The following is a 13,168-nucleotide window of genomic DNA, read 5'->3' as shown; positions in this document are numbered from 1 at the left end:
CGGCGCGAAGGTGCGGGCGCTGCCCCCCCGGCTGACTAACGGCAGCAGCCTGGCCCTTCTGCTCCCGGTGAGATTCTGCGCCCGCGGTGCTTGTTTTTTCGTGTCCAGAGCTGATGGCAGCACTAGCAGGCTCTCTTTTGGAGTTGGAGCTGTAAACAGTTGTAATAACTGCTCCACGCCCGTTGAAACAACTTTGAACCGTGTCTTCTGCGCCGGGGTGCTGGTGCACTGACCAGATCGTGGGCTTGTTCACACTTACCTGCAATTTGAGACGGATTGTCCTCGGTGTTCTAGTGAGGATCAGCGCCCCTGAGGAATTCTGGTAGAAATATGCCGTCTTGCTAGACAACTTCTGAAACAGCAGTTTAAAAAATCTTTGGAATAAAACTCACCCTTTGCATGCCGGTTCTGACTCTTTTTTGGGGGAGTGGGGTGGGGAGGGTTGGTGTGAAGTGTCTTCACTCCTGCTTGCTTGTGAGCAGGAATCTACTGATGGAATAATGACTCAAGAATAGTCTCCCAGTTTTTTTGTTTGTTTGTTTTGGTTTGTTTTTTGTTTCTTTTGTTTTTTAATACAATCTTTATGGTGTTTGTGCCCTGGTTAGCAAACTGTTAGCCTTGGTGTTTGTTTTCTACTTTTTCTAGCTCTTTATTTAAGGAAATTTAGCGCCCTAAAACTAAGTATTCTCTTGTTCGCCATTATTTTGTTTCACGTAAAACTTAAGAGAAGCAGCCAAGGATCCTTTTGAGGTGGTTAAAGAATAACAGTCAATTTGTTCCTCTTGGGGAAGAGGGCAAGTTGTACAAATAAGTTCCTTGAGGTGAGTGACCCAGGCCTTCTATATTTATTACCACATCCAGAGTCATTGTCATACTCTGTAAACATTATTAGTGCTACTTTGACCACCCATCCAAAGTTGGTGTCACATTCATGATAATGCTTTAATATTAGGGCGGACACAGTTTCTACATTTTGCGTTGGAAGGTTGTCCTGAGCCTTAAAATGTTTTGCTAGCACACTTCAACTTATATAACAGCTTATCAAAGAAGAGAATCAGTAGACATGCTTCTCATACTTGAAACTTTAAACACAGTAGCTAAATGATAATTAACTAGGATTCTGGTTCCCTTTATCTATCCACCTCCCAACAACAAACCCTCACCCCTGCCCCACGACTATGCCCAGTAGAAATACTTAGCAGCTGAACATTGGTTTTCTGTGAAAAGATGAAGGAATTGAACTTCCTTAGTCAAATGGTGGCAAGGCCTTTTGGCATTCAGAATGGACAGACCCCTGTTTGTAGGCTGAGGATTAGTAGAACAGCTGTATTCTGGGGCTCCTGTGATGGTGTAGGATTCTCATAGGGTCTGTAATGGCATTTAGTTGCCTTTACGTGGTGCTTCAAATAGTTCTGTCTAGGTTTAAATACAGCGCCTTATCTTCTGTCCTTTATTTTTTCCGTTTTAATCTTTTGGAGAAGTAATAACAAGCACACAAGCACACAAACACAGTCAGAGTTTTTTAGAGTTATGAGGGGCCATGAATCCATTTGATCATTCCCCTTGGAGAGCACATAGTTCCTATGGGGGAAATGACTTGTCCAAGGTCATACAACTCTGATCAAAATTAGAATGGAAGTTGGTCTCTTTACTCCCAGTTCAGTGCCCATTCCCCTATAATATACTACTTCCTGGAGCCTTTTGTCTGGTAGCTGGGTAGAGCTATGGAATTTTTGCAAAGGAGAGGGCTCCGATCTGCATCATTTTCTTCTTCTCTACCTACATTTTGGCCAGACTATGTTTAACCATGTATTCCTTATTCTTCCTGAACTTCACTTTCAGGAGAATTAGAGTATGCTTTGAAGGAATTTTAGCCCAGATTCAACATAAGTTTTCTTGAGGGTGTTAGTTTTAGTATACCAAGAAAAGAAAAAAAAAAAAAGGAAACATTGATTGACTATTAAATTAGTATGGCTACATCTTGGGTAAAATTTCCAGTGCCCTGGTGCACCCTCTGCTGGCTTTGCAAGGACATTTAATTGCAGTATTGCTGACAGTCAAGATTCTAAGTTGTGCTGACAGAATCTGATTCATAAATAAGGAAGTAAACAGCCTGTGGGATTTGGCCACGTAGGTCATATTTTTATATTTTAGTTTTCAACACAAACAGCTGCTGTTACAGCAGCTCTTAGATGGAGAGGAAAAAAGATAAAAATATACACCCTTCAATGAGCAGAACATTCAGGTTTCTCACCAGTTTATCTGCAAGGAGTGAAGGCAAACTGATGAGAATAAATTGCAGGAAGATCTCATGAGACCAAGTGGGCAGAATAGTCAGAGGCACTTCATTGTATAAGGTCATGCAAACCTATTCATGCTTATGAGATGATGGGCTCAGTTATGATTCAAGAAAGGGATCTAGAAGTCACTGAAGATGTATGTATGTCATCCCTCAATTTAAAAACTTTAAAAACAGAATACAGAAGGAAATTAGGGCAGTCAGGATGCATAGCAGAGAGATCAGCAAAGTTCTCCTAGGGAGTTATTAGAACAGCCTTCCCAGTGGGGGCACAGTTGCTCATGATAAAAAATGGAAGGGTCACTTTGGACCTTCTGGAATCATACCTGTCTCCTTCAGCTGGAGTAGCTGAGTATCTGTAGGTTTATCTGGATACTCATTGGAGATGATCTCAGGAGCTAAATACATCTCATCAGTCTCTGAGTTAGACAATACACAATATTATTGTTAGGGTAAAAAAGATTAAAATAAAAATCACTGTTTATCTGTCTATGAAGAAGTTGGCCCAGTTGTGATTTTGGTGAGAATATGGTGGGCATTATCAGGAAGGGTGTTGAAAACAATGATGAAACAAAACTCTTATCTTTTCCATATAAAAGACCAAAAGTGGATTTGCATTCACAATCACGTAGGTAATTCTGGTGGCTGCTCATCAAGAAAAACTTAACAGCTGATACAAATCCCCAGAAAACAAATTAAATTGATCAAAAGGTTGGAGGGACTTTCTAGTTGTTTTTTCACTCTGGAGAGATAGGTTGAGAGAGGGTGATGATCAAAGTCTACTAAACCATGAGAGAGATGAGTAAGGTTAATAGACTGGTGTAATTTAACAATCTAGTTCAATAAATAGAAAGCCTGCTATGAGTCAGCCACTATATTAAGTATTAGATATCTTTTAATGCTTGAAAGATTATTTTGTGGGGGAGGCAAATAAAGGTAGTGTCTCATTCAGATGATTTCCCCAAGAGATACTGTAACTGAAACTCTTAAGGTTTAAGTGTTTAGAAAAATATGTTTGTGTAACTTATAAGGGTTTATTGGGGACTGTTAGCAATATTTGGAATATGTCTCTAATTATTTGAGGTGATGTCATAGAAGTCAACGTTAACTTTGCACAAAACATCTCTGGTTTAACTAGATAGGACATTAGTATATCTAGATTTGATGTTAATTATTAAGGCCTGTTGATCAAGAAAATGACTGGGAATCGCTAAATCCAAGAATTTTTTAGGGGAGTGGGATCCAGATAAGATCATTTTCTATAGGTTTAAATCTAGATTTTTTCAGTGTGACATTCAAGGCTTTTGATCAACTGGCTGCATTATACCTATCCCATTTTCTCTCTTACCGATTCTACTCCTGCAACCCACCCACCATATCCTGACTTGGAATCATTCTCCAGTTATTGCTGTTACTGTGTTTAATAAAACTTGTGTCTTTATATTAGGGGTCCTTGGAAATCTGCCTTCCTTTTTGTCTTTTTCCACAATACGTGGTACACAGTGCTGTTTATAGTTAGGGTACTTAAACACTTGTTGGCTTGAATTATTATTTGGGGCCTTTAGAGATGTTCATGTAAAACAAAGACATTTGTAACATGCCTGTTTTCCTCAGGCCTTGCTAAGCCTGTGAATTGTTAACTGTGCTTAGGTGAGTAGATAGTTCCACTGGCAATGTCTCACTGGTTTCTAGAATCATTAGATAGTAAAATGGAGAAAAGCCTTAACTACATTACCTCTATGATGGTGCAAAGAGTTTTTTGTAATGTATTATTTGATGTTTTGTTTTATTTGCATGTAGGTCTCATCTTTCTTTCTCTCTTAGATCTTGTGAAAAATAACTTGTAGTTTATCTGTGATTACGTTATAGAGAAGATCTCTTTATACTAGAGAACTTCTGAAGCCCTTTAATCCCCAAGAACATGACCAAGAGAAACCACTTGCATTGCCTGCAGGGTGACCCTCATAGAGGACCAGTTTTATCTGACTAGTCTATAAATACCCATCACTTAGCTCTTCATTTCTTTTCCCCACACTTTTCTATTGAAGTGTAACATACATACAGAAAAGGTCACAAAACATAATTGTACAACTGGATGAATTACTGTAAAGTGAATATAGTAATGTTACCAGAACTCAGGTCAAGAAATAGAAATAGCATCTCAAAACCCCCACCATATCACTATACCATCCTCCTCCAAAGTGAATGACTGACCTGATGTCTAACATGATAGATTAGTTTTGCCCATTTTGAACTTGATATAAATGAAATCAAATAGTATGTATTTTGGGGGGGAGCTTTTTTTTTTTGCTCGATGTTATGTTTTTTGATATCCATGATGTTGCATGCAGCTGTAGTTTTTTATTTGTATTTTTGTATATTATTCCCTTGTTTGAATATACCACAGTTTATTCATTCTACTGATAATGAATATTTGGATTGTTTATTGTTTGGGGTTATTATAAATAACAGTACTATGAATATTATTATACATGTCTTTTGGTTATGTGTACTTGAATTTCTGTTGGGTATATACCTAGGATTGGAATTTCTGGGTCATAGGGAATGCATATTTTCAAATTTATGGATAATGACAACTTTTCTCAGTGATTGAACCAATTTATATTCCCACTGGCAATGTATGAGAATTCTAGTTGTTCTACATCCTTGATAATACTTGTTATTATCACTCGTTAAATTATAGCCATTCTGGTGGGTGGGTTTGTAGTAATATCACATTGTGATTTTAACTGGCATTTCTCAGAAGACTAATGCAGTTGTACTCCTTTTCATATGTTTATTATCTATTTGGTTATCTTCTTTTGTGAAGTGCCTATACAAGTCTTTTGCACATTTTTATTGGGTTGTTCATTCTTTTCTTAAAGATTTGTAGGAATTTTTTATGTACTCTGGCTATGAACCACTTTTGAATTTTTTGGTTGCAAACCCTTCCCAAATCTCTTTATAGTATCCATTGATGAACAGAAGTTTTAAATTTTAATGTGTCTAGTTTTTCAGTATTTTCCTTTATGGCTAGGGTTTTTTGTGTTCCATTTAAGAAGTATTTTCCTACCTTGAGAGCATTTAGATATTCTCCCATATTATCATCTAGAAGCTTTATGCTTTTGCCATTCATTTAGATCTGCAATCCACCTGAAATTGATTTTTGTGTATGATGAGATACAGGGACCAAGTTTTGTCTTTTCCATATAGATATTCAACCCAGTGCCATTTATTATAGGGAATGTCTTTTCCTCCCCATTTCTCTATTGTGTCACCTTTGTCATAAACCAAGTGTCTACATATGTGTCAGATTGTTTCTGAATTGTTCTGTTCTATTAGTCTATTTTAAAAATAAATTTATTTATTTATTTTTGGCTGCGTTTGGGGCTTTGTTGCTGCACGTGGGCTTTCTGTAGTTGCGGCGAGTGTGCTTCTCATTGTGGTGGCTTCTCTTGTTGCAGAGCACAGACTCTAGACACACAGGCTTTAGTAGTTATGGAATGCGGGCTCAGTAGTTGTGGCTCACGAGCTCTAGAGTGAAGGCTTAGTAGTTGTGGCACATGGGCTTAGTTGCTCCGCAATATGTGGGATCTTCTCAGACCAGGGATCAAACCCATGTCCCCTGCATTGGCAGGCGGATTCTTAACCACTGTGCCACCAGGGAAGTCCCCTATGAGTTTATTTGTCATTGCACAAATACCATAGTCTTAATCATTGGACTTTATAATAAGCTCTTGATAGCCTTCTACCTTGTTCCTCTTCTTTAAAAGTATCTTGGATGTTCTTGGCCCTTTGCCTTTCTGTATCTGTTTCAGAATCAGCTAGTCACATCTGACCAAAAAAAAAAAATGTAATTCTTAAGAGAATAACATCAGCAAGATGGTGGATTAGGAAGTCCTGGACCATCCTTTCCCCCACAAACACACCAATTCAGCAACAATTCATGGACAAATTCCCTTTGTGAGAAATCCAGGAACTAACTGAAAGGCTCCTGTACCCAGGGAAAATATGAAACCGGACACACTGAAGCCAGTAGGGAGATTTGAGACAGCCTCTCACCAGAGTCCCTGCCACCACCACAGCACCATATGATAAGGAAGAGAGCCCCTAGCTTCCAGCTTCTCCTAAGGAGGGAAGGGATTGATTCACACATCTAGCACCCCAAGTTTTCTGAGGAATGGTTTCTGTCCTGCCAGTCTTAGAAATCTGATTGATCTCCCTAGGGGAGAACAGAGATGATGGCTTGGGCTTGTAGACACCATAGATCTTTCCTCCTGCTGAGCACAGAGCAAGAAGACAAAAAATCCTAGCTCTCAACATTCCGCTGGGGAAGGAAAGAGTTTATCTGTGCATCTAGTGCTCCAACTTCTTCCGGGCTGCCCAGAGAACTGGCATCTGACTTGCCAGTCTAGGAGCTTTAAGTGATCCAGCACATTCTAGCCTCCTGGGGGAGAACAAGACAATGGTTGGGGCTGGTAGATACCATATATCCTCCCCCCTGCTCAGTATAGAGTGAGTGGATGAAACATTCCAGCTTTCAGCTTATTCCTGGAGATGGAAGAGTAGATCTGTGCATTCAGTGCCAAAACTTCTCTGGGACTGCCCAAAGAACTGGCATCTGTCTTGCCAGGCTTGGAGCTCTGATGCATCCAGCACAGTCCAGCCATGTGGAAGAGAATGGAAATGGCATTTTGGACTGGTAAATGCCATAGCTCCCCCTCTTCAGCACAGATTGAGTAGAAAGAAACCAAAGCTTCTTGCTTCTCCCTGGGGAGGGAAAGAGTTGTTAGAGGCCCTCAGAATCTCTGACTAGGCTAACTCTCCAGTGCAAGGCTAGTCAGTCCATGAAGACTGGGAGAGGTACTTGCTTTGTGTAATATGCAGACACCAACATAGAGAGTAAAGGAAGATGAAAAATCAGCAAAGAAGTTCCAAATAAAGGAACACATTAAGTCTCCAGAAATTGACCCTAATGAAACAGTTATGAGATTTATCTGACAGAGAATTCAAAGTAAGTGTTATAAAGATGCTCACCAAGATCAATAGAACGATGCATGAACGAAGTGAGAATTTCAACAAAGATATAGAAAATATTTGAAAACTGCCAAACAGAAATCATGGAGCTAAAGAGCACTAATCGAACTGAAAAACTCATGAGAGGGATACAACAGCAGACTAGATAAAGCAAGACAAAGTATCAGTGAACTAATGTCACTGGAAATAATTCAGTCAGAGGAACAGAAAGAAAAAAGAATGAAAAAGAGTGAAAAAGCTTAAGGGACACCATCAAGTGGACCAATAGGGGCAGTAGGGGAATCTCAAAAGGAGAAGAGAGGGAAAACTAGAAAGCTTATTCAAAAAAATTAATGCCTGGAAACAATCCAAATCTTGAGAAGGAAATGGACAACCAGATTGAAGAAGCCTAAAGGACACTGCTAAATAAATAAACCCAGACAAGTCCACACTAAGACATATTATAATTAAATTGTCAAAAGTTAAAGACAAAGAGAAAATCTGAAACTAGCCAGAGAAAAGGAACTTTTCATATACAAGGGAACCCCCAAAAGACTATCAGCAAATTTTTCAGTAGAAACCTTGCAGGCCAGAAGGGAGTGGGGTGATATATCAAAGTGCTGATGGGGAAAAAAAAAAAGCCCTGCCAACCAAGAATACTATACCTGTCAAAAGTAAGGACAGATAAAGATATTCCCAGACAAATAAAAGTTGAGGAAGTTCATCACCTCTAGACCTGCCTTACATGAAATGCTAAAGGGAGTATATCAACTTGAGATGAAAGGATATTAAACAGCTACATGATAGTATAAGAAAGTATGAAACTTGTTGGTAAAGATAAATATATAGACACATACAGAATACTATATTACTGTAATGGTAGTGGATAAGTCACTTTTATTTCTAGCATAAAAGTTAAATGACAAAAGTATTAAAAGTAACTATAAAAATATGTTAAAAGACACAATATAAATAGATGTAAAATGTGGGAAAAATAACACAGTGTGTATGGGGAAGAAGCCAGAATGTAGAGTTTTTGTATACAATTTAACTTGAGTTCTTATCAGATTAAAATAGACTGTTACAAGATATTTTAAATCCCAAGGTAACCACAAAAAATACCTATAGAAGTTACAAAAAAGAAAAAGAATCAAATCTTATCAATACAAAAAAATCAACAAAACAAAAAGAAAGACAGCAAGAGAGGAAATACAGTCAAAAGACTCTCAAGACTAACAGGAAACAACAAAATGGCAATAGTAAATCCTTCCCTATCAATAATTACTTTAAATGTAAATAGATAAATCTCCCTCAGTCAAAGACATAGAGTGGCTAAAAAGATAAAAGCAAGACCCAACTATATACTTTCTACAAGAAACTCACTTTAGATTTAAGGACACAGGTAGGCTGAAAGTGAAAGAATGGAAAAAGATAGTCTATGCAAATGGTAACTAAAAGAGAGCAGGGGTGGCTATACTTAATATCAGACAAAATAGACTTTAAGTCAAAAACTCATATGAGACAAAGGACATTATATAATCATAAAAGGGTCAATCCAACAGGAAGATATAACAATTATAAATATATATGCGCTAATATCAAAGAACCTAAATATATAAAACAAACGTTGACAGAATCAAAGGGAGAAATAGACAGTAATACAATTATATGGGAGACTTCAATACCCCCCTTTCAGTAATGGATAGACCATCTACACAAAGGAACAATAAGGAAACAGAGTACTTCAACAACAGTATAGAGTGAATGGACCTAACAAAAAGATACAGAACATTCCATCCAACAGCAGCACAATGCACATCCTATGCAAGCATACATATCTTTCTCCAGGAAAGATAACATGTTAGATCACAAAACAGCTCTTCACAAATTTAGAAAGATTAAAATCACACCAGGTGTCTTTTCTGAACACAGTGGAATGAAACTAGAAATCAACAGCCAAAGGAAAACTGGAAAATTCACAAATATGTGGAAATTAAACACTACACTCTTTAACAACCATTGGGTCAAAGAAGAAATCAAAAAGGAAATTAGAAAATACCTTGAGACAAACAAAAACAAAAATACAATATACCAAAACTTATGGGATGTAGCAAAAGCAGTACCAAGAGGGAAGTTAATAGCAATAAATGTCTACATTTAAAAAGAAGAACAATCTCATATAAACAACCTAACTTTATACTTCATGGAGCTAGGAAAAGAAGAACAATGTCCAAAGTTAGAAGAAGGAAGGAAATGACAAAGATTAGAGCAGAAATAAACAAAATAGAAGATAGAAAAATCAACAAAACTAAGAATTGGATTTTTGAGAAGATAAACAAAACTGATAAACCCTTAGCTAGATTAAATACAAAAAAAGAGGACTCAAAATCAGTAATGAAAGAAAAGACATTAAGACTGATGGCAAAGATATAAGGATCATAAGAGACTACCGTGAACAATTAATTGTATGTCAACAAATTTCTAGAAACATACAACATACCAAGACTAAATCAGGAAGAATTAGAAAGTCTGAACACACCTATAACTAGTATGGAGATTGAATTAGTAATCAAAAACCTCCCAACAAAGAAAATCACAGGACCAGATGGCTCCACTGGTGAATTCTAACAAACATATAAAGAAGAAATAGCACCAACATTTCTCAAACTCCTCCAAAAAAATCGAAGAGGAGGAGCACTTCCAAACTCCCTTTATGAGATCTACATTACCCTGATACCAAAGTAAGACAAACACACCAAAAGAAAAGAAAGCTACCAATATCCAGGCCAATATCCCTGATGAATATAGCTGTAGAAATCCTCAATAAAATACTAACAAACTGAATACAACAGCATATTAAAAGGATCATATTCTATGACCAAATGGGATTTATTCCTGGATATAAGGATGGTTCGACATATGAAAGTCAATTGATGTGATAAACTACATTAACTGAATAGATGCAGAAAAAGCATTTGACAAAATTCAACACTCTTTCATGATAAAAACTCTCGACAAACCAGAAATAATAAGAAAGTACCTCAACATAATAAAGGCTATATAGGAAAAGCCCACAGGTAACATCATACTCAATGGTGAAAAACTGAAAGCTCTTTTTCTAAGATGAGGAACAAGGCAAGGATGCCACTCTCATCTGTTCTATTCACCAATATATAGAACAGATATAGTAGAAGTTGTTGCTTGAGCAATTAAGCAAGAAAAAGTAAAAGGCATCCAAATCAGAAAGGAAGAAGTTAAATTGTCCCTGTTTGCAGATGACACGGACTGATAAACAAATTCAGTAAGGTTGCAGGATACAAAATCAACGTACAAAAGTCACTTGCATTTCTATATACTAACAATAAACTATCTGAAAAGGAATTAGGAAAACAATCCCATTTATAATAATAGCATGAAGAAGAATATCATATGTAGGAATAAACTTAACTAGGGAGGCAAAAGACATATATTGAAAACTACAAAACATTGATGAAAGAAATTAAAGAAGATACAAACAAATGGAAAGACATTCCATGTTCATGAATTGGAAGAATTAATATAGTTCAAATGCCCATACTACCCAAAGCAATGTACATATTCAGTGAAATCCCTATCAAAGTTCCAATGGCATTTTTCAAAGAAATAGAACAAACAATTCTAAAATTTGTATGGAACCACAGAAAACCCCAAATATCTGAAGCAATCTTGAGAAAGAGTAACAAAGCAGGAGGCATCCCACTCCTGATATCAAACTATATTACAAAGCTATGATAATCAAAACAGTATGATGCTGGCATAAAGACAGGCATATAGACCAATTGAACAGAACAGGGAGCCTAGAAATAAATCCATACATATACAGTCAACTGATCTTTGAAAAGAGTGCCAAGAATACAGTGGGGAATAGTCTCTTCAACAAATAGTGTTGGAAAAACTAGATATTCACATGCAAAAGAATGAAATTGGAACCTTATTCACAAAAATCAACTCAAACTGAATTAAAAACTTAAACATAAGACCTGAAGCTGTAAGACTCCTAGAAGAAAACAGCAGGGAAAGCCTCATACGATTGATCTTGGCAATGATTTCATGGGTATAACACCGAAAGCACAGGTGACAAAACCATACATAAACAAGTGGGGCTACATCAAGCTACAAAGCTTATGTACAGCAAAGGAAACAATCCACAGAGGGAAAAGGCAACCTATAGAATGGGAGAAAATATTTGCAAACCATATATCTGAGAAGGGGTTAATCTCCAAAATATATAAGGGACTCCTACAACTCAATAGCAAAAAACAAGTCTCAATAACTAGATTGAAAGATAGGATAAAGACTTGAATAGATTATTTCTCCAAAGAAGACATATAAATGTTCAACACATATATGAAAAAATGCTCAGCATCACTTATCATCAGGAAAATGCATATCAAAACCACACTGAGATATTACCTTATACCTGTCAGGATAACAATGATCAAAAAACAAAAACAAAAACAAAAGACATTGTTGGTAAGCATATGGAAAAATTGTAACCCTTGTATACTATTGGGGGGCATGTAAAGTGGTGCAGCCACTGTGTAAAACAGTATGGAGGTTCCTCAAAAAATTAAAAACAGAACTACCATGCAATTCAGAAATCTTAATTCTGGATGCTTATTCAAAAGCTTTGAAATCAGGATCTCAAAATGATATTTGCACTTCCATGTACATTGCAGCATTATTCACAATAGCTAAGATGTGGAAACAATAGAAATGTCCACTGATACATAAATGGATATAGAAAATGTGGTATATACATACAATAGAATACTATTCAGCATTAAAAATGAAGGAAATTCTACCACATGTGGCAACATGGATGAACCTTGAGGATGTTATGCTAAGTGAAATAAGGCAGAAACAGAAAGGCAAATACTGCATGATTCCACTTATATGAGGTATCTAAAGTAGTCAAGTTTATAGAATCAAAGAGTGGAATGGTGGTTCCTAGGGCTGGGGGTGGGGAGAGAAAATGTGGAGTTACTAATCAACAGGCATTAAATTTCACTTAAGCAATATAAGTTCTAGAGATCTGCTGTAGAACATATATATAGTCAACAATAATGTATTGTACACTTAAAATTTTGTTAAGAGGGTAGGTTGCCTGTTAAGTGTTCTAACCAGAGTAAAATAAAATTAAGGGAAAAAACCCTCCTGGGATTTTGTTTTGATTGGATTGAATCTAAAAATCAGTTTAGGGAGAACTTACATCTTTATAATATTGAATCTTCCAATCTGTGAATATGGTATATATCTCCATTCATTTAGGTCTTTAATTTTTCTTGGTAATATTTTATAGTTTTGTATGTAGAACTCTTGTACACCTTTCATTAGATTTATTCCAAGGTATTTGATATTTTTGAAGCCATTTAAAATGTTATCTGCAGTTGATGCTGTGATCCATTTCCTCAATCCATGTCTTGGTGGAAGAAAATTGTCTCACCCAAGGAGATGCTTCCTTCCAGGGCATCCCGCATCCAGTCAGTGCCTGATTAATGAGGAGGTATAAAGGCTTGCCCCTTCCTCCCCAAATCCAGAAACTTTTGAAGGGCCATACCAGCTCCAGAGCTACCTATGAATTTGGCTAGGGTCTTTTTGGGATTGCTTTTTTCCTCTTACACATATGTTGATCCCAAAAGCACTTCCTAATAAAAGTCATGCTTGATAATCTATGTCTCCCAGTCTGCTTCACAGGAAAACCAACCTGGGACCATATCATTTTTTTTTTTTTTCTTTTTTTTTTTTTTTATATCATTTTGAAATCTCATTTTTAAATTGCTTCTGGCTGATGCTTAGAAATATAGCTTATAT

General features: G+C 36.7%; 1 protein-coding gene across 1 annotated transcript in view; it reads left to right on the top strand.

Moving 5' to 3' along the window:
- Positions 1–232, top strand: part of LOC112409981 (ectodysplasin-A-like) — a 1,175-nt gene extending 943 nt beyond the window's left edge. The window contains exon 4 of the mRNA XM_024760365.1: positions 11–232. Within this exon, the coding sequence (XP_024616133.1) occupies positions 11–232 (222 nt within the window). The remainder of the gene's footprint in view (positions 1–10) is intronic.
- Positions 233–13,168: the final 12,936 nt, after the last annotated feature.

Source organism: Neophocaena asiaeorientalis, unplaced genomic scaffold (assembly GCF_003031525.2).
Source record: "Neophocaena asiaeorientalis asiaeorientalis breed wild unplaced genomic scaffold, Neophocaena_asiaeorientalis_V1.1 scaffold1276, whole genome shotgun sequence".
NCBI lineage: Eukaryota > Metazoa > Chordata > Mammalia > Artiodactyla > Phocoenidae > Neophocaena > Neophocaena asiaeorientalis.
Note: the sequence above shows the minus strand (reverse complement) of the source record. Positions and strands in the feature narration are given on the sequence as shown.